The sequence below is a fragment of the Coturnix japonica genome, chromosome 1 (assembly GCF_054131305.1).
Source record: "Coturnix japonica strain WE chromosome 1, WE-NBRP24, whole genome shotgun sequence".
NCBI classification, from domain to species: Eukaryota; Metazoa; Chordata; class Aves; order Galliformes; family Phasianidae; genus Coturnix; species Coturnix japonica.
In genome coordinates, this window is record NC_140663.1 from 119,034,752 (window position 1) to 119,055,384 (window position 20,633).

The following is a 20,633-nucleotide window of genomic DNA, read 5'->3' on the forward strand; positions in this document are numbered from 1 at the left end:
TTAATTAATTGCCTCTCAACCCCTGCTCTCAATTACACTTCTGCTATCCAGTCCCCTCTTTTCCTAGCAGTCTAAGGGAGCAATTCATGACATTACAGTAGAAATGTTTTTTCTTGCAATACACAGAACTAGAATGATCATTGTACCTTCCTCCAGAAGGTATATTTCCATCCCATGTACTTTTAATGAGCATTTCTCTGCTTGATGAGGCATGAGCTCTGTGTTCCTACTGCAGCTGTGCACAAATCCAGATGCAAAAGGGAAACACCATTGCTTTATATATAGGAAGGCAGGGCAGGTATGGGGGAGCGCCAAGTGAGTCGCAGGGGAACTGCAAACAAATTGAGCTGGGGGGAGAAGTGGTGTTACAGAGAGGTCAGCAACTGTATGATGACTCAGGGCAGCTCTGGGTTTTCCTTGAGGCTCCAAGTAATGCATGTATGTTCTTCCACTTGGTTTCAGCTCTGAGCTGGTAACTCCTCAGCTGGCAGTTCTTTCCTTCTCCAGAACTAAAACGGGAACATTCACTTGCACCATCAGTACCAATGAAAAACAATGTTTAAGGTGGTTTATTTTACACAGTTACAATCCAAAATATATAGAGTATATATATAAAAAAATAATAAAGCTGATGGATTAATGCAGCAAAGCAGCAAAAATAATCCCCAGCCTCCTCCCTCTGAACAACTCGTGTGAAGATCATTTCCAAACCCTTAACGGAAACATGATGGTGAATGGTTGTATTTACAGCCTATTTACATTGTCTTTTCATGCTTTTCATCTTCCAAGTAAATACCGCATGATTACAGTGTATGGAGAATTTATTCCAGAGGAAAATACTCAGCTGGTCCGCTGTCATTTGCTTTGTTGCTGTAAGTCTTGATTCAAGTCTTCTGGGCACACGCCCTCATCCCCACAGGCAACTAACGCCATCTCTGTGAGCACTGCCATTCAGGAATACTTCAGATAATTGGATCCAAGTCACCTGGCATCACCCAGCAGGCTCCTTTCTCCCTGTGCTGTGACTGCGCACAAGGAGATACGCACACACATCCATCCATCTTGGGCACCTCAGAAGGTAAGGAGTGCATCCAGCAGAACACTGAAGTAGATGAGATGAATGTGCTCAAATCAGAGCTAGGGCAGCGTCTTCAAGTCAGAATATGGTAGTACTCTGTTCTAAGACCACAAGGAAGTTGAGGATGAAGTTGAGTAATGACAGTCACAGCTCTCCCCCCCTTGAAGCACACCACCCATCTCACCAGGAATCCCCATAACAAGCAGTGCGGAGAACTCAACCACAGTGCTAGAAACTGGCACAGGGCGGGTGCCTACAGGGGGGGACTTGACCTGACACACATCTCCTGCTGCCTTGCTTGATGCCAGCGCAACCACATTGTTCAGTTCTACGGTTCGAAGACAGAAATGGTACCGTGTTCTTCACTTCTCTTCATCCTCTCAGTGTGTTAATTGTCCTGTGCCAGAAGAAAAACAAACTCAGTCTCATACTATCAATAAAACATCACGCAGGGGCACACATAGAATAAGGACGAAGCTCCCAAACATGCAGTGATGTGGCCATAGCTGGCTCTCAGAAAGCATCTGCTCCACTGATAAAACTGATTTATTATCTATTTTCAGTAGGAGCTACTCCAGGCCCATTGCCTAAGCAAATATTTTACAGCCTGCAACTGGAAGGTAGCACTCAGTCAGTCAGTCAGTCCACTACTCAGATATCAGACAAAATCAGTAATTTAACAAGAACACATCACTTGAAAAGTAAACAATCAGCCAAGGTCTTTGAATGCAGCTATTTGTTAGAGCCCAGGTAGCCACCAGAAATCAAGGGGTTACCTGAGTCGCTACCCTATACCAGCTGCCACTCGGAGCCCACAACACTTGAGTGCTTCCAGTGTGTAGCACTGGAAAACACAATCCGAAATTACCTGCTCTGCACCAACCACATCAACATCGACATCTTCACTTGCATCTTCTGCTTGTCCCTCCACTGAGACAGCTTCTGTCTTAATCTCATCTTTGCTGGGGTGGGGAAACAAAACAAAAAGAAGCTATATTTTAAGAAACTCATTAAGAGAGGATTTGATTAAGGCAGCTCCGTGACATCAGGGGACAACTGAGCCAAAGGAGCAAATGTAGGAATTTGGTCTGAGGAAACAAAGCAGGCAAGCCAAGGGGCACACAGCCTGCAGCCTTCGCCCACAGAAGGAATACCAAAAACATAAGGAAAGGCTGTTAGAGAAACTCCAGCTATCAATGCCAGGACAAACAAAGAAGCTTCTAAGACATAAAACTCTCACCTGCATCTCCTCTGCAGCCCTCCTGGACAACGCAATGGCATATGTTCCTTCAAGTGCTTCTCTTGAGATTTCAGCCTCTTTCTGCTTCTCCCTGCTGCAGAGGTAAGCTGGGAAGCACACTCTAAGGCTGCCTCTTGGCTTGCTGCTTCAGTATGGCTGGTTTCAGGCAAAGACCCTGGAAAACAGTGAGCTACTCTTCAGCCTCACCCTTGGAGGACACGCAATGGACATTAACGACAGCACTGTCTCCCACTGCTGGGGAGAAAATGGAGGCTGAGCTCAAGGGGAGGTATGGACCAAAGCATTCATTGATTTCATTCGCCCACTCATCAGTTTTGCCATTTAGATTTCACATTGTTGCCCCAGTCTTACGTGCTATCAGTACCACTCGGTCTGCATCACCCTCAAGAAGGATGGGCCTCTGGGACACAAAGAAATAACCTTTTTGAAGGCAGAACCACTGAAAAAATCCAAGAATGGATGAGAGAAACTAAAGGTCATTCCAGAAAATTCCCTTTCCTGCCCATACAAGTACACATGCCCAAAGCACTTAGCACTTTTACTGGCAATTGCTTTCATTATGGCTTTACTACATTTAATTAATCCCTACCGTGAGCGTGCAGGAAATATCTCTTTATAGACTAGAAGTCGATGAGAGCAGCCCACCTAAATACAATTCTTTTGGGTAGAAACAGAATCCTAGTTCAGAAGGCGAGGTTCCCCAGAGATTCAACAGAGGAAGATTCAACCCAAATCACCTGGGGAATCAAATTCTGGAAACACCTCCCCTCTCGCAATCACCTGCAGGGCCTATAGCAACAGTGCCCTTAACAGTTGAAAGCAATGAACCAGTGAATGATGAACCACAGACCTCAGTACAGACAATTCATAGTAAGCACGCAAGGTCTCGAGGCCAACCAACCTCCTCCCGTTGCACCTTCAGCAACAATAAAGCTGAAGGCAAAAAGCCACAGTTCCAACTGGAAAGTCCATAAACATCCAACAAAATGCGGCACTGCTAACGCAAAGCACGCAATGCGTTTTAGCTGCGTTTATATTGTCCCAGCAAATTCAGAACAGTCAGTTTTCATACCGTTAGATAATTTCCTTTTAAAAGACAATGCCTTCGATGCACCCGTGGGAGGCCATTCTCCTGAGCTGCCAAGGACAGAGCTCTCATCGTCTTCATTGTCCAGCAAGGAGTTTCTGTAGAAGATCAGTGGCTGCCATTTGTCTCGGCTGCAAGGCAGTGGTTCTGCTATGTACCTCTGCAAGTAGTCATACCTAGAAAAAAACAAGTGTATGAAAACACAGAATTTTTCCACTCAATACCGAGGCAGGGTATTGCTAGGAAGGTAATTTCCTTTCACTGTTCAAAAGTGCGGGCAAAACAACAAATCCTCCTCCTGCCTGAGTCAATCCACAGACCTGATGCTGGCCCTCCTCCCAGGTAAATGATCACCAAACTCCCACCTCTTATGGAGCAAAGAGTTCTCCTCCTTCAAACATTCTTTTGGGAATAAGAATGTCCTTTGTCAGGACATCTCTGACAAAGTCTTTCTGACTTTATGACCCAAGGAGGCTGTGGATGCCCCATCCCTGGAGGCATTCAAGGTCAGGCTGGATGTGGCTCTGGGCAGCCTGGTCTGATGGTTGGCGACCCTGCACATAGCAGGGGGTTGAAACTAGATGAGCTTTGAGGTTCTTTTCAACCCAGGCTGTTCTACGATTGTATGATGATCCATTTCTGTATCATAACAATAGGAAAAGAAAACCTAAGTCTGGCTCAGACTAAAACTGGACAATCACTACATTTGAGCTACAGCTCATCACTTGGAAATCAAGCCCAGTGTTGGCTAAAACAGACCCCACGTTAGCAAATACCAACAGTGACAGTTTTAACACCAGCCCGTACAGTACATTATTCTTCCTCTGATTAAGAGAGTGGCCTGGAAAATATCAGACATTTCATTTGCTTTGCAAAAACAAACAGAATTGGTGCTGCGAGGACTTGAGGGTAAGCGCTGACTCTGAAACAATTAGAGCCATGGGCTGTGGGGGCCCCAGGAATCAAGAAACCCTGGTGATGGAATTTGTTGGTTTCAAACAAGCATGTATTGTGACTACTGTTTAGGAGTCTAATCCAGCTCCTATCCGTGTCAATGGAAAGCCTTCTACTGATTTAGGAATCAGGCCCTTCATGCTGCTTGTTATTCAATAACTCATTTCTTGTGTGCGTTTTGTGGCACAGACCAAGCAACAAGTCTGCTATTTCATGGCTGCAGCCGGGGCAATTACAGGCGGAGGAGGTTAAAATCCATTTACTTTGCTGGTGTTGAAATATTCTCCTTTCTAACAAATGCCCATATTCTGCATCCCATCTGTTTAAGGTACGCTCACATGTGTTAATATACAAACCTGGACATCAAACCTATGATTAATAATAAAAAATGAAAGTAACCAGATGTTTATTTCTAAAAGTTAATGTTGACCCAAAACATTCCATCCGGTAATTTATGATGCAGCTAAACCTAAATATTTCTGAGTGGAAATATAACCTCCAGCCCCTAAAAGGCGTTTTAAGCCTCCCAGAGTAGAAACCATTACTCCAGAAAAAAATAGCCTGAAAGCATTTGTGGATAAGATTCCGATTTCCCCCCCTTTGTGATTTTATTGTTTCCCATTCGTTCCCAGCAGCAGTGGGTGGGTCTGAGGCTGTAAGAACTAAAACTCAAGGAGCGTTCTCTGCTCGGTTTTGTATGCCCCACACAAGTTATAGATAACTAAGCCTACCTGAGTGTATAGCACACATTCAGGGATACACTTCTGGAATATATCCACCGGTCAAGAAGTTAGATATAGCCATAAGGGAAAGAAAAACACCAATAACAATATATCCCATGTTAATGATGAATTGTTTTCCCCTTGTTTAATTGAAAATAGCACTCTTGGGAGGTATTGAACAGTTTGGCCCTTCTGACGTTTTGTACATAAAACTTTGTTGAAGATTCCAAAGGAAGTCTCTAAAACCAAGAGCTGCATGGCCAAATTGATTTCACAAGTTCTCTGAAAAGCCCTTTAGTAACTTCTCTAGCACTGAATCACTGAAGGTCAAGCACCCCGCATACACAGACAGACAAAACACAACCTGTGTGTGACAGCATACAAGATCTTAACTTACACTACTCTTTTGTCAGGCTTTAGGAGCTTATTGGAAAATTCACTGATGATTAATAGAAAGCCTAAGTTGGGAGGCAAGCATTTCCCATCTGTTCCGGTAGTTCCTTGAAAGGCAAATTCGATCCCTTCCCTATTAAAAGAAAACAAGAATTGAGTGAGAATCAAGTAATAACATAAAAACTAACAAACTCAATGGTTGTGGGTAAAGCTATGCTACATGGCACATACTTGTGTATCATGGCAACAGATTCTCTAGATCTCAGCTGGTCCCAACCAAACGTTAGTGAAAACCGCCGTGCAAGTTCTTTCATGTTTATGAAGGAAGCAGAAGACAAGTCCACACCAGTACTGCTGTCCTGGCTTTCTGCATATGTCTGAAACAGCTGCAAAAGAAGTCCCAGATCAGCAACCACATGTAATCCTACAGCCAAACAAAGCTTCAGGAGAACACAGAGAGATGCACGCCAAGCGACAGTGAGCTTACACAGACAGAAGCCTTACAAAAGAGCCAGTAAGTCATATACTTTAATAGTACACAACGGCAACAAGCAGGAACTCATTCAAAAGGTGCTGCTCTGTCTGACAGATAAGCACAAGTTTACAGAACAGATAGAAAAATAGATGTACATAAAGAGAATCAGCTCCTGAAGGTGATGGTCTCACTGACACCATCTCAAATTGTTGGGTTTTCCAGATCAAACCCAAGAGGACTATTTGCCTTAGTTTTCAGAGTATCAGAATGCAGATATAGCACACAGGTTTGGTGGCAATTTCCGAGAGTGAGGCTGGGTCAAAAGCAAGTCTCAAGTCCAATCTCTACATTTTGGCTTTTTTTCCCCCCCAGTACTACATGGAGGTAGCTTGTTCCATTCAACCTGTTAACTTTCAAGGTCAAGCAAAGGCCAGAAATGGTCTGTTGCCTATGTGATACATAAACACAAAGTCCCGACTGTGTCAGCAGAATATATGTAGCCAAATGCTACTTAGGCTTTATCTGGAATCAGATTTCAGGGGCTGGTTCATAGATCTAAGCCCCTGGCAATGTGTGTGAAATAAGCAAAGCTCAAGTATCAGCACCCCCTGGGAAGAGCCTGCTCTGTGGCTTACAGCACGATCCCAAGCTAGCAGCAGTTCTGGTCATGGGCAGAGCTGGCAAAAGCAGCTGCTAAAATAGCTGACTGGTCTCATCAGTCAGCAGCTGCAAAACCCTTCAAAAGAGCTGTGCCCCACTCCCCGCCATGAAAAAACAGTGAAAGCACAGGAGCTTAGAGCTGGCCAGCCACAAACATGTATGTACTTCTTCAAATCCAGTAGGAATTAAGGTAGTCAGTAAAACACAGAGTAATACCCTTAACCTTTGTTAGGGTTAAGAGATGTACCACGTCCCAAGAAACACTCCGTAATCTCAAAGATTACATCAGTCTTAACATGCTATGCCTTTGAAGACTAAAGCCAAAACAGAAATACACATTTTATAACAGGTGCAATGATCTGAAAGGAGCTTAAGACATACAAAAACACCCATGAAAAGAAAGCAAAGTCAAGGAAACAATTTATTCCACGAGGCTTTCTGATTAATTTGAACAATTATGGCAAGGCAGGCAAAAGACCTACCACTGACCATTGGTATGAACACAGCTGTCGTAAAGAACCTCCCTATCCTCTTGCTTTAATCATGAACTTACCTGCTGCAGACAGAGAAAAAGTGTTCTGGCACTCTGAATTCTGTTACTGTGCCTTGTCCTGCTTAGGGTTTCTTTAATTATGTCTCCAAAATCACTGTAGGTCTATTAACAGCAAAAAAACAAATGAGAATTATCATCCCTCTATCACAGTGCTGGAAATACATAAAATACACAACCATGTTCACAACACACAAGCAGCTTATTAAACACTCCCAATATCAGAACACCCAGGCTTTAAAATAATAGACAAAAAATCTACTATTTCATGCATAAAACAATGGAATATTCCTTTAGGAGTAATGTAAAAAAACACAATTGTTGTTACAAAAGAACAAAACCACCTCAGGAGAGTAATAGAGAGCTTTAAACATCTAACCAGTGCTTGCTCAGTGAAGGTCAATACCCACATTCAAGTATTTCCAATGTCCTGTGTTAGTTGACTCAAGGCAGCTGCTCACTCTGGGCTGCTCTTAGCTCTCCTGAAACACACCTCAGAGCAGCTGAAGCTCTACCAGCTGCCTGAGCACAAGAAATCCAGGCCATCTGAATGTGAACAGTGTGAGCTGTATGATGCTGATCACTTCAGCATCAGACACTCCCTAGCCACAATCTGCTTCTCTGCAATGGCCCCTTTGGAGAAAGCAAGGAGCAGATGTTCATACAGATACACTCTCTACTGAACTTTCAGTTCTTTGTCTGCAGTTATGGACCTCTGCAGAGCAAAAAGGAGAGTCTGTTTCAATCTTGCTTGATTTTACAGGCCTTCTGTGATTACACAAAGTTTCTGAGCCATAGCACTATTAACTCCACATCTTTCACAAACAATGGAGTCACTTTCAAGCAGTAAAATGCACTGATAGAGAAAGAAACCTTATATAAAAACATTACCTTCACGTAATGCTTATAGATCTCAGCAGCTGCAGCCATCTCCACCACATTATACACGATTAGCTTGCAATATGCCGCAAGAAGACTCCGCTTTTTGTGCAAGTTGTCAAGTTTGCAGCTTTCGTCCTTTCTCCCCTCCTCTTCTGTCAGGCCTAGGGAAACAAAAGCACTGAAGCTTTGTTCTACTACTTTATTCAAGGTAGCTCAATTTTAATGACCAACTTTCATCTGAATAGCACAGACTCAGCTGCTCAGCCAACATGTTAAGCAACAGATGCTAGCGCTCATTTCTGTGTATGTCAGAAAACACAGGTTTTCATTTCCACTTCAAAGTTTGCAGTCGATGACAGTGAAAGCAAGTTATTAGCACCATATTCTGCTCTGATCTTCATAGGGATTCTCATTTTCACAAGTCAGAATCTCCTTGTACAACACTGCTCACAGCTAAGGAACAGAGCCAAACATACTGCAAAATAAAAGGCACAAATACAAAAACTGGTAACTTGAAGCACAACTGACCTCAAATAGTCCCATGATTCGGATACTACAAACTCTCTGAGCATTTCTTTCTATTTTATCTCTGCTTTTACCATCCCTCTTGCTGCAGTTTTAACCCAATGCTTCTTGCATATTCACTGTGAGCTGGAGTCCTATGGCGTCTAAGCTGAATACAGAACTCCATGTGAACAGCTGAAGGACAAGAGTTTGACTCAGTATCCAAGGACGATGCCTGGTTTTCCAACACTTTACTGGTGAACTCAGCCTCAGAATCACCATGAATTAACAATCAGTTTTCAGAACACTCCCAAAAGAAACCAGCCTTCACCGTAACATTTTCACCTTGGGATCTGAGTCTGTATGAAGAAGGCAAAAGAGCAACAAACACGCAGCTATTTCCAAAACTCACTCCACACTGCCCACATCAAAATCCACTGGTCCTTTTCTCTGATGGCTTGGAAGAGCCCATTCATCAAAAAGGTTGTGCTGTAACACACTGCAAAGCTTCCTACAGAGATGATTAACACCATCTCTATCACCCAAGTCGAACACTCATTCCCCACCATACCTGCATTACATCAGCCTTTCCTACCTAGGAGTGAACTGGCCATAATTTCCTGTGGTTGATCCACTTCAGATACAAACCAGTTAACTTATATTCATTGAACAATATCATAAAGCGGTCAGAGAAAAAAAAAACGTCAGCCCCACTCCAGGAAAGTTAAGTGCAAACAACAAATAACAGCAAAAGTGGTAGAGTCTCATCAGCGATGAAGATACCCAACCTTTGCTTCCCTCTTCTTCCTCCACAAAAACATGTTCCTGGATGAAGAAAAGCAGCTTTTCCTGAAGAGAAGTGCTGGGAAGGTAATCTAGAAGTCCTATTGCTTCTTCATTATTATTTGAATCTTGATGGCTCAAAATCAGCAGCCAGTCACAGAGAATCACAAAGGCCTGGATGAAGCAAACAAAACCGTGTTACTTTTCATGGCAGCTGCAATTTGCACGTCCAACAAACACAACAGATCAAATCTGGTTTCTACCCTACTTGCTCCTCATAAGCTAAAGACCTCTGTTTTTTATGTTTTTAATGTAACTTTAATTTTCATCTCAAATAAATAATTGAGGGTTGTCTACTTTAAAGAGTTTTTTCTCTGCTAAGAGAGAAAAGAGATTAAAAATCTACCATAGAAGGAAATACTGAGAGAAAAGAAAGAAGGCATTTAAAGGAAGGACCAAGCACAAACACCAGTTAAGTGATATAAGAACACAGACCTTTTCTCTTACTTCTTTTTCCTTGTGGTGGAGGAAGCACATGCAAATCTCACTGAAACACCTCAGCTCTCTTCTTAACGCCAAAAGAGTCTTCGAAAAACATACATAGGAAAAGTGACAAGGCAAAGATTTTAGAGACTGTGTTTCAATAGAGAATTTTAGAACAAACAACAATTGCACTTTTATTTCCACTAACACTAATCATTTAATAAAGAACAGCTGACGACATGAAAGAAGATGAAATCTCACAGAAGCAGCAGCCATGAATTTTAAAACTACATTTAATTTTCAGGGATGATAAATAGAACAGATAAGTCAGTCCATAAAAACAAATATTTTTTCCTTCCACTCTGGCACGGAAAGGTGACAACTAGTGCTATGTGTGCACCTGCTGGTGTTCAGGGAGTCACAAACTTTGGTTATCTACCTGTAGATTAATTTGCTCTGATAGCATTTATCCCCTTACACAACCCTCCAAGCAACTACAAGGTATGCAGAACGTACTTCAGTTATCCTTATGAACCAGTGACAATGATTTCCACTTTACAGATGGGAATGGAGCCATTCAAACTCTAATCCATCTCACCTAGTTTTCAATACCCAGCATATGAGTTGCCTTCTGGAAGTGCTCTTCTCTCCCTTCCTACTGACTTCAGAGGGAACTCATTTTAACCACACTGCTAACTCTGGCACTCACAGGCACCTCTATTACTAAAGACAGTGCCCTTGATTTGCCCACAGCTACAAAAGACTTTCTGATCCTTCATCCAGCTTCTGGACTGCACCGAGCTCTGAGCAATCAACAGAAGAGGATTCCCTTAGAGCAGCCCTGGATCTCCTGTTATGCAACTGTACCTTTATAAGAAGGGGGGTCCACCCCATAGCCTACTGAGAAAAAACAGAGGGGGAGGCAAAACACTGCAATAACACCATCAGAGGAGGAGCAGGGAAGAAATAGTTCTAGGGCTGCTGCCCAGGAAACATTCTTTTTTTGCTCTTGGAACTTCTCTCTCTGCCAACAACCAGATTTGGACCTGCAGAGTGGGCCGTAACATTGTGCTTCCAATCAAAGCGTACTTCCATAATAAAAGGCCAACTTAAAAACTGTCCTGCCCCATTATCAGGCAAGCTAATAGTGGCTGGACTGGAAGGCAGAACATATTAGAGCAGTGAGATGCAGACATCCACTCAGGAATGGAATGGGACAGGAATAGATAGTGAATCAGTCACCAAACGGGTAACCTCCCAGCTAGCATTTCTCACTCAAAACAAATGCTCCTGTCACTGTCCCGTTCTGTACACACACAAGCACCAGAAGGAAGGGGACAGAATAACTGAAACTGCAGCACTCAGTGGAGTCAGAAAAAACTGCGCAGGTATGCACTCATATCAATATATGCACAAAAGAGTCTTCCTCTCTGTGTGTCTTAAACTAGAATGTCTTCTGGAGTATCTGGCGTTTGACACCATATAAACCAAGTAGGAAGGCAAGTAGTTCACTGACGGAGAAACTAGGTTGAAATTGTGAAGAAAGTGATATGTCACATAATATATAAGTAAAACAAGGAAATAGAAATAAAGCAAAGCAACAAAGCTTCCTGGAGTTTTCACTGAATGTTCTTTGTCACCTAAAAGAAGAGAACAACAAACTGTTTGGCAGTGGAACAAGTTCCTTATCTCCATTAAGCACCAGGAATTCACTGCACATGTTCTGCAGTAAAAATAGAGGTGTACTGTTGTTCATTTACTCTCTTGCACACCGAAAAGGCTTAAGGACTTGAAAAACAACAGGAAAAGGAGGAGAGGAAAAGAGGCGGAGAAAAAAAGGAAAGGTAGTGAGAGGAAGGTGGCGGAGAGAGACTGAGAATGCTCCAACTCAGTTTGATTTCCTCAAGAAAATGCATAAATTGTGTTCTTCAGGAAGTTTGCCTCCTTCCAACTATCCGAGAATAGAAAAGCATCTTCAATTTCTAGAAGCACAAAGTGACGTGGAAAGGCCAACCTTGGCAGAATTTTCTGCAGCTGCAGTTAGTTGCCACAGGAGGGAAAAATACGTGCACTGGAGAGCTGGCAGGATCAGCTGCAAATAAAAACATATATGTTTATTTACAAGAAAGGCTTGACAGCAAAAAGCATGGCATTCTGATTGCTGCCTACACAACCACTCCTGCACTGTAAATATCTAGAACTTCAAAACAAACTCAACAGGTTTACATACAAGTAAACGTTATCTACTGAGAAACTGAATTATTAAAATGCTGCTTTTGAATGCCTCTGACACCCTTATTTAACCATGTACTACAGAGAGCAGTATAACCACATAACATAGGCTGACTTCAGCTTAGCTTTTATGGATTTCTCTGCGATCTTTGGTGAAAGGCAGATTCCTCCAAAGGGAAAGTCAGAGCTGAAGACAAACATTCGTGCTCTGTTGCTCCATCTAAAGGAGCCCACCCTCATGCACTCGCTGCAGAGTCTTGTTCACTCCTTGCCAAATAATTCCAAACTCTCGTTTGAAAATGGGGCCTGATCAACATCTACAAGCACCAGGATTACCTCACCTTGTAATTCCACAATATACCTCCATCTTTGCACACCCAATGTTTGAATTGAGGCAGCCAGGTGAACAAAAGGTTAGAGCTGAGACAAGTAATTACAAACTCTTCTCACTGAGCAGCAATTTGCAATCAACAGGTACAAGGTATTCCAGTGTCTGATGACACACAAACCAGAAGGGGATCTTCACAGTCTAAACTATTTGATATAATATTTAATATTCACTGATTCCAATAACTTTATACCAAAGCCTCAGTTTCCCAGACTGAGAGATGGAAACAGTACCTTTCGCATACAGTATGGATACATAGCATTATTATTTTCTAATTTTCCTGCTTTCAGCAACTCAAAGTTCTTTTAACATTAAGTATCAGCAACTCACCAGTACAGGCAAATTCCCATGTTCCATTTCAAACTGCAGTAACTTTAAAGTCTTGTCATACAAATTCCACTTGGTGAGATCATGAGCACTGCAAAAGAGAAAACAACGACATGCTAATCAAGAAATGAAATCTCATCTGACCAAATAGGTTTAATGAATCCTACTTTTGCCTTCATCTGATGTAGAGCAGCGACTTTAAATAAGTGTCACAGGGGAAGGAAATGAAGCTTTTCATGGCTAACTTCTGCAGCATTTAGTCCAGAGCCTCACAGTTTGCATTCATGCCACAAAACTGTATGTGAGGAGAGGAAACAAAAACAAAACTTGCTTCCATATCTCTTCCTGACCAAACCATTCACTAAGTTCTCAAGAAGATAGAACAAAAAATTCCTTCATAGAAACTTTAGAAGAGTGTTTCTAATATTCTCAGATGTTTGCAGCTCAACGTAGGCTTTGCTTTGAATAACCACAGTAGCACTAGCAGGGATAATGTGCGAATGTGCACAAAAACTTCTTTACAGTGAGGGTGACGGAGCACTGGAACAGGCTGCCCAGGGAGGTGGTGGAGTCTCCTTCTCTGGAGATATTCAAGACCCGCCTGGACGCCTACCTGTGTGACATGGTATAGGGAGCCTGCTTTGGCAGGGGGGTTGGACTCGATGATCTCTAGAGGTCCCTTCCAACCCCTACAATTCTGTGATTCTGTGATAAGCAAAGGACACATGAAGCAGAAGGCCATTTCCCCAACTCTGTTCAGGAGAAACTAAATCCTGTGATATCTCTCACAGGGGTCATTTTCCCTCCCTTGTGAAAATCTTACTAAACCCAACAAGCATGAACAATTCTCACTTGGCATCTGTTAAAGCAACTCTCAAGTATGTGGGAAAATAAAACAGCATTACGTAAATAAAAGCTCACTTATGAAAAGCTGCTATTCTTCTCAAAGCAGAGTGCATCCGGGAAATTTCTTCTGCATCCGTACAAAATCCTTCTTCCTAAATTTTGCAGGTTCAGGAAAGAGAAAGGAATTAGCCAGCATGGGGCAAAGTAACTGCTATACTTTCTTCCCGACCAACCCAAAGGCTTGAACTACTCTCCTCCAACTCTCCCCAGTCCTTACACCTTCAACTATGCTACTTACACCTTCCTCTATAGTAAAAAGAAAGCTATATGTAGTCTGCACGGAAATATTCCAAGTGTCTTTATTAATACTGAATCCACAGCAGCCTCCTGCAGCGCTGCTAATGGTGTAAAGCTAGCAATTTAGATTAATACAGAAGTGCTAAACTTCACATGGTTGCTAGGTAAGCTAACTGTTCACATGGTGCTGACTCTCCTTGCTTCCAGCTGCCAGATCACATTCAAAGATAGCTAAAAATACATTAAATACTTTCCCATAGATGCAATTGCTGCAGTTTCCACAAGGATGCTACGTGATTATGGAAGATGGTATATGCAACCAAGAATTACAAGGGAGGGGTCGCAGGAGAAAAATCTCTTTATTTAGATATGGATTACACTATGAAGGAGTCGAAGAATCCCCTGGTCTAGCACTTATGTTATTTCTCGTAAGTACACATTATCCCACATTGACACAGATATCTATTTAAGACCACCAAAATAAATCCAATCTGAGGTTAGGGAATTTTTTGGCTTGACACATTTTACAATATTCCAGGGTCCAATAAAAACCTGCCAGCGTTAACTCTTATTACATGGCACGACACCTGTTCGTGACGGCACAGTTGATCAGATCAGCTGCAGGCTTCTGTTGTTCAGCTCAGCCAGCAAGCTATTCATATCACCACCAGCTGTTTCTGCTTTTTAGAACTAATGAAAAACTCTGAGGGAGACTCTGCAGTCCTCCTTCAAGGGGAAAGTCATCATTTCAGAGACCCCAATGCTATGCAGTCTGCATTACTGATTTTTTTTTCTTCTACAGCCAAAGTCAAAGGCATCTTGCACATAGTCAAATATGAAGTACAGAAACATACTGCTTGTGTGAAGAACAGCCTCATCACCTATAGATCTCTAGCGCTTCTTAGCTGATCTTATACAATGTACCTTTGACATTTTAATTCTACAGTTGGGGAACCTGCCTCCAGAATACTCAGAAGACATAAAATGCCCCCCCTGCTGCTGTGGACTACCTCATATATATATTATTTTCACCACTCCATTCCTGCTACTACACTCACTTAATAAAATGTAAATCAGTCATCTTAGAAGAGCAAATCCACCTTTGAAAGCTCTGCTCCACTCAAACCAGCAGGCAAAGAATAATTCCCTTTATTTTTTCCCCTTCTGTTTTCACATGGAAACAGTCTGTTTATCTCCACAATGAGTCACACTCACCTTCTGCCAGAAGCCATCTAGTAGCTGGTTAAGCTGTCCCATCAACTCATCTATCAGCTGAGTTCGGGCACAATCCACCTTGCTGTAGATGGCAATTTTTTCACTGCAGAGGATATAGTAAGTCCTGGAGGAAGCCTCAAGGACAGACAAATCAGAGTGTTTGGCCACAATGTCTTTTATCTCACTCAGCAAAGCATCCAAATGCTGCAAGTGATAAAAAGGGTATTAGAGATAAAATGTACGTAAAACCACTTACACTTCAGATATATTTCACTTTGTCTATGAATCTCACTATTTCACATCTCACTATTTCACTATTTCTATTTTTTAATCTCACTATTTTACTATTTTATTTCATGTTGGTCATACAACCAACATGAAATAAACGCCAGTCTAAGGAGCAGAGGCGTAGGACCAGTGGATATCAATGGGTTTATAGCTCTTTTCCATTATTATTGTTTCCAGATCTTCCTAAAAAATGAAGTAACTGTTTTAAGTTTACTATAATAATTAAGCCAATGTTAGGCAATAAAAATGTCTTTCCAAAGGAAAGTGGTGCCTCCAAACAACAGAAGTCATCTCCTCTGGTAGTAGAGGATGGAGGCTGTTTCAGATCATATCAGCAACAGAGATCTCCACCCTCACTGAGAAGAGGGAACTTGTACCATGCCACTGACTCTCTCTTCCAGCTATCATTTTGTGCTGAAAGTAACTTAATATTACCTCCCTGCAAACATCCTTGCTTAAGGATACCTTAAACCATTTCAAAGATTCCATCTATCCATTTCTGACCACCCCTTTCCCATCAGCAGTTCTACTGTCTCTATTCTTATCTTTCAGTTACTATCACCCCCCAGCAGCTGGGAGTCAACCTTCAAGGAGAATGAAACCTATTCCGTGGTGAACTCCTGGGAGATGGCAGCTTAGCATAACCCACAGCATAACCCACCCTCCTTCTACTCAACATTGAAAAACCCCATGGCAGGCCTATCACACAAAACCAAATATCGCCCACTGGGACCAGTCGCAGCATATCGGATGATGCTGACAATTGACAAGCACAAGGCTCTTCTTTGGCAGCCCCAAAGTGAAAAGTAAAGCCCGAATAAGACCACTTTCCTCAAGGTACGAGGCCATTTATTTATATTTCAACAGGCTTGTATTTGTTCCAAGTCACACAAAGCTCTGTATACTGTCACATAAATTTAGCACACAGCACATGCACCGACTATCCCAATTCCTATTCACCTTCTCTAGATGTCCCGTACTGTAAACATCTAGATCATAATACTGTGGGATATGCAGAAGATTTGCCACTTTTTGTGCATCTGTTGAATACTGCAGAGAAAATGAAACAAACACAAAAACAACAGGATATGAGTGCACTGCAGGAATTTTAATGAAATATTTAACATGCATTCACAGAGCAGCTGTTAGTTACCTTTGCCAAGAGCTGAGGAAGCACCATAATAAAATGTTCAGTAATTTTGGTACAATCTTCTGATTGTATTTTCTTCTCTTTTACTGACAGAATCTGCAGACAAAGCATTTTGTTTCAATTATAAAAATCTCTTAGATCTGAGTGGAATTTTACATGTAAACCAAGGTTAACATAATGCCTTGATCTAAACCAAATGAAGCCCATATTAAGATACTACTCCATGGAGACAACCAGATGCTTTTTGATTTTCTCGTTAACCTTAAATTACATGCAAATCACTGGACAACTATATTGCACAGATAAAATGTTCACCACTTGACAATAACTTACTTCATATGGCTTTTCTCTAATGCTCATCCCCTTCAACATCCACCACTAATAAGACCTACAGGTCAATAGACAACACACCATTTCATAAAAATAAGCCATTTTATTCCTGGAGATATAGGAATATGCTATTTGGCAAAGCACATAAGGCAAAAAATAAATGTGATCAAAGCAGAGTGAATGAGAATAAGACGCACTGACTTTTTTGGCTGCACCTCTGCCCACTGGAGGATGACCTTCAGCTGCTTCTCTAACTGTTGCGAGGATAATTTCAATGAGAGCACTTTCCTGAGCATCATTCAGCACTGTAAATAAATCAGTCTCCTTTCAGCATCACACAAAAGAAAAACAAAGATGCATCAAGAGCTAATGAAAAGCCTACCCATTTATCTGGATAACTGCAGAAAGACACTATGGAAAGATGCTGCTAAACAAGCACTTCAAGCGTGCTTGATTTAATTTGAAGAAAATTATTTTCTACCTTTAGTGAACACAGCAGCAATTATTTGTCTCCTAAGAAAACATCTTAAGGCATCCAGGATATCAACAACACATACAGCTTAACTAAGGCTTATCCCTACTGACTACCGTCTCATTTAGGATAAATCTGCTTCTTTGAGCTCCAAAATGCTTTAAGTCATTGGGTCTGCAGACTTGAACTTCAGTCACACAACTGCCTCCTGTTCCACTAAAACTTCTTTAGGATTCTCATCTTTTGGGCAAACAAATGAAAGAAGTGAATGCTACTTAAGCTTACTTACACAAGTATTCTTGCAAGGTTTCTAAACTAGTGTTACATAAATACTGAATACTAAATAAAACAACTATGTTGATGCAAGCATCACATTGGCAGTGCACTGAGTCACATCTGTTTTGTGGCTCTTGGGGGCCACAATCTGGGATCAAAGAGCACTACAGTATGGAACGGTACTAAAGTAGCTGAGGCAAAGTTCAAAAACAATATCAAGAGATTAATTCGGACAAAAATAACCTCTTTGCTCACCCACCTTTTCCATCTCCTTCATCATTTTTTAACAGAAGAGTGGTCATGCATTCCCAGTCCTTCAGGAATTTGCCTGCCCAGTCCCACAAGCTGTCTATGAGGTATGCAACATGTTTGTGTAGCTGAGGATTAAAAATACAAGCTTATAGAAGCATCAGTAAAAGAAACAAAGGTTCATATGTTCCTCTCTTCTTTTTTCCAATTACAAAGTTGTCATTCAAACATACATTTCCATACAGTATTCCAACATATTTAGTTTAAGGCAGATCAACATTTAAACAACACCTTCAGTCTATTACAAAGCAAGTAGGGAAAAAGAAGCAGAAAAAGCAGGATAAAAGCTTTTCTTCTCTTATTATGGTATATTTCCTTTGAAATTTAATTAACCTCTCTAAAACTACTTTCCGTATTGCTTTTATATTGCTGCTCGTACCAAAAAACCCAACCATGGGACAATAAATAAGTTGATATTTTAGACTACGTCTGAAATTCTTTACACATATATGCAAAGTGGCTGTGCCTGAGACACTTTGACCGGACACAGGTCAGCACCATTGCAAAAGCCAAATAACAAAGCACAGCACTTAATCTGATAAAGTCTCAGAAAAAACTACTCTACTCTTAGTCAGCACAGAGCCGTGATAGAGCAACCCTTATCTGCCTGCACTAAGATGTAGACACATACCAAAACCCATTCACATGGTGGGATTAGTCCTTTAAGTTGCTTTCAGAAGCTGCTTCAGCTTTGATTCTCTTCATTATCATAGCTGTAAATCAATCTTAAAACAACAGAACAGAACCATTCAATTCTGTCTTCATTAACAACTCACCCTACAGAGTGAGAATGTCCCAAATACCAGTATCGCAGAGCTCATGACTAGAAATACCCTCCAAATGGAAGCCAGTACTTAATTTAATATGCATTGCTGGAACGACAAGGTTTACACTGCAGGGGCTGTTCTCCTCACCTCACTCTCCAGGAAAAAACATATCAATCTTTTCAGCTGGTCAGCTTTTGTTCCAACCTTCTTTTCTCCCTTGGACAAAACTTCTTCACCTCCCTCATGACTAAGCAGCCTGCCAACAGAAAAAAAAGCCAATTCAGTTCTGCCACATTTCCCCATGTACTCTTTCACCAATAGAACATAAATTTTTTCAAGATCCCCACGACTGTATTTTTTCTAAATACATACTTACTCTAAATCATATTAGACTTTCTTAGGAGATGAAAGGAAAAAGAGATTAGATTGCTTTCCATTATGAGAGATCTGCTGTCCCTGCGGATGCAGAGATAATTTCTGACAGTTTAACAGGTACTCTGCCAACTTTCTGGACGACAGATGCAGATTCCACAGTGTTGAACATATACTGAGGTAGACATTTTCTCATATTCATACAGAAGGAGTTATCTCTAGGCTGAAACTAAATGTTAACTCAGTAAAAATACTGCTACCCAACCACTACTGTACATCTTAGAAATAGCACAGCACCTCATATTTGCAAGAGGCAATTTACCATATAATCAATTTCTCAAATACAGTGGAAAAAATGCCCACAATATATTTCTATTTTCCTCTTTACCCTAAATGAATGAGAACGCACTGCTGAGAAGAAGTTCTAATCCCAAAACACATACAGGAAAGCCAACCCCATAGATTCAGAGGCCCAAATGGCTTGGATTTAAGAGCGGGATCACACTACTCAGTGTCAGCATAAGCTTCTGCTGGTATAATTTATGCCAGCTCTGCAACTAATTGACATTAAAAATGCAGACACTGAGATTTCATATATACACCAAGAAGGAAAAAAAAAAATCCTTTATATTGAAATTTTTATCAGTATAACTAGGAAGAGGAGGTTGTCACTGACATCTCTATCACACCGCAAAAGACATTTCTGCGCTAGTACCAGAGAACAACAGGGCAAAGAACAAGGAAGAGGTTTAGAGGGTCAGAGTGTCTAGGCTGCACTGGGAAGCTGAGAATAAAAAGTCAAGTTACCAAGGCAAATCAGCTTAGTGGCAAAAGTCAGCCATGTTCTGGGTGGAAAAACAGCTGATTTATGATAGAATATTGGGTCAAGCAGAAAATGTTAGCAGATGAGATAGAAGATTCATCAAGAGAGAAATGTATCTTCTTTTGTCTTTCTGTTGGACATGGCAACACAAACTCTGGAACAGTTCAGCTAGATAGGAGCAGGCAGCTTCGAGGAGATTCTGCATCCATGAAGAACACAAATCATTATTCCCAAATTTAGGCAAAAGTCTTGCCTAAATAGTTTTATTTTCATTTCTCTCTGTAACATAAAATAACATAAAATTACTTTTCTCAGCCACAGAGTTAGAAAATTTATTTCTTCTCCTTTTTAGCAGGCCAGCTCCATTCACTTCATGCAACCATTGTTCTAAGAAGCCCATTTATAAGACTTACTCCTGGGGAAGATAAACCCTGTGCTTCATTAACCTGACAGAAAATTGGGAGGGCTTTTTAATCTGCTGCATCTCTCATTGTTCAAAGCCTTTACAATGTACGAGGCAACTTCCAAAGGGAAAAGAGGAGGCCATTTTTGTGATTAATCACCAATGCTATGGAAATGCAGCAGATGCCAGGTGATGAATTAGCTTGTAAGAAGTAAGCAACAGGAAAAGAAAGAAGAAAGGAGGCAGGCTCTCAACACAGGATGGTATCTGTGGATCAGTCAGTTGTTTCATATTCTCTGTGTTAGT

At 41.4% G+C, this 20,633-nt stretch overlaps 1 protein-coding gene across 9 annotated transcripts in view; it reads right to left on the bottom strand.

Annotated features, from left to right (window-relative positions):
• Nucleotides 1-540: 540 nt before the first annotated feature.
• The window catches only part of LOC107307728 (cohesin subunit SA-2-like), a 50,727-nt gene continuing 30,634 nt past the window's right edge, over nucleotides 541-20,633 (bottom strand). For all 9 annotated transcript variants that reach the window (XM_085532235.1, XM_015851241.2, XM_085532244.1 and 6 more), the window contains 19 exons: nucleotides 18,877-18,985; nucleotides 17,913-18,030; nucleotides 17,107-17,210; nucleotides 16,579-16,671; nucleotides 16,386-16,475; nucleotides 15,138-15,341; nucleotides 13,701-13,777; nucleotides 12,783-12,870; nucleotides 11,847-11,924; nucleotides 9,845-9,934; nucleotides 9,355-9,523; nucleotides 8,072-8,223; nucleotides 7,184-7,285; nucleotides 5,727-5,881; nucleotides 5,500-5,628; nucleotides 3,412-3,602; nucleotides 2,319-2,493; nucleotides 1,947-2,040; nucleotides 541-1,475 (listed from right to left, as the gene is read on the bottom strand). In XM_085532235.1, the coding sequence (XP_085388361.1) occupies nucleotides 1,467-1,475; nucleotides 1,947-2,040; nucleotides 2,319-2,493; nucleotides 3,412-3,602; nucleotides 5,500-5,628; nucleotides 5,727-5,881; nucleotides 7,184-7,285; nucleotides 8,072-8,223; nucleotides 9,355-9,523; nucleotides 9,845-9,934; nucleotides 11,847-11,924; nucleotides 12,783-12,870; nucleotides 13,701-13,777; nucleotides 15,138-15,341; nucleotides 16,386-16,475; nucleotides 16,579-16,671; nucleotides 17,107-17,210; nucleotides 17,913-17,955 (2,043 nt within the window). In that variant the 5' untranslated portion in view covers nucleotides 17,956-18,030; nucleotides 18,877-18,985 and the 3' untranslated portion in view covers nucleotides 541-1,466. The remainder of the gene's footprint in view (nucleotides 1,476-1,946; nucleotides 2,041-2,318; nucleotides 2,494-3,411; nucleotides 3,603-5,499; nucleotides 5,629-5,726; nucleotides 5,882-7,183; nucleotides 7,286-8,071; nucleotides 8,224-9,354; nucleotides 9,524-9,844; nucleotides 9,935-11,846; nucleotides 11,925-12,782; nucleotides 12,871-13,700; nucleotides 13,778-15,137; nucleotides 15,342-16,385; nucleotides 16,476-16,578; nucleotides 16,672-17,106; nucleotides 17,211-17,912; nucleotides 18,031-18,876; nucleotides 18,986-20,633) is intronic.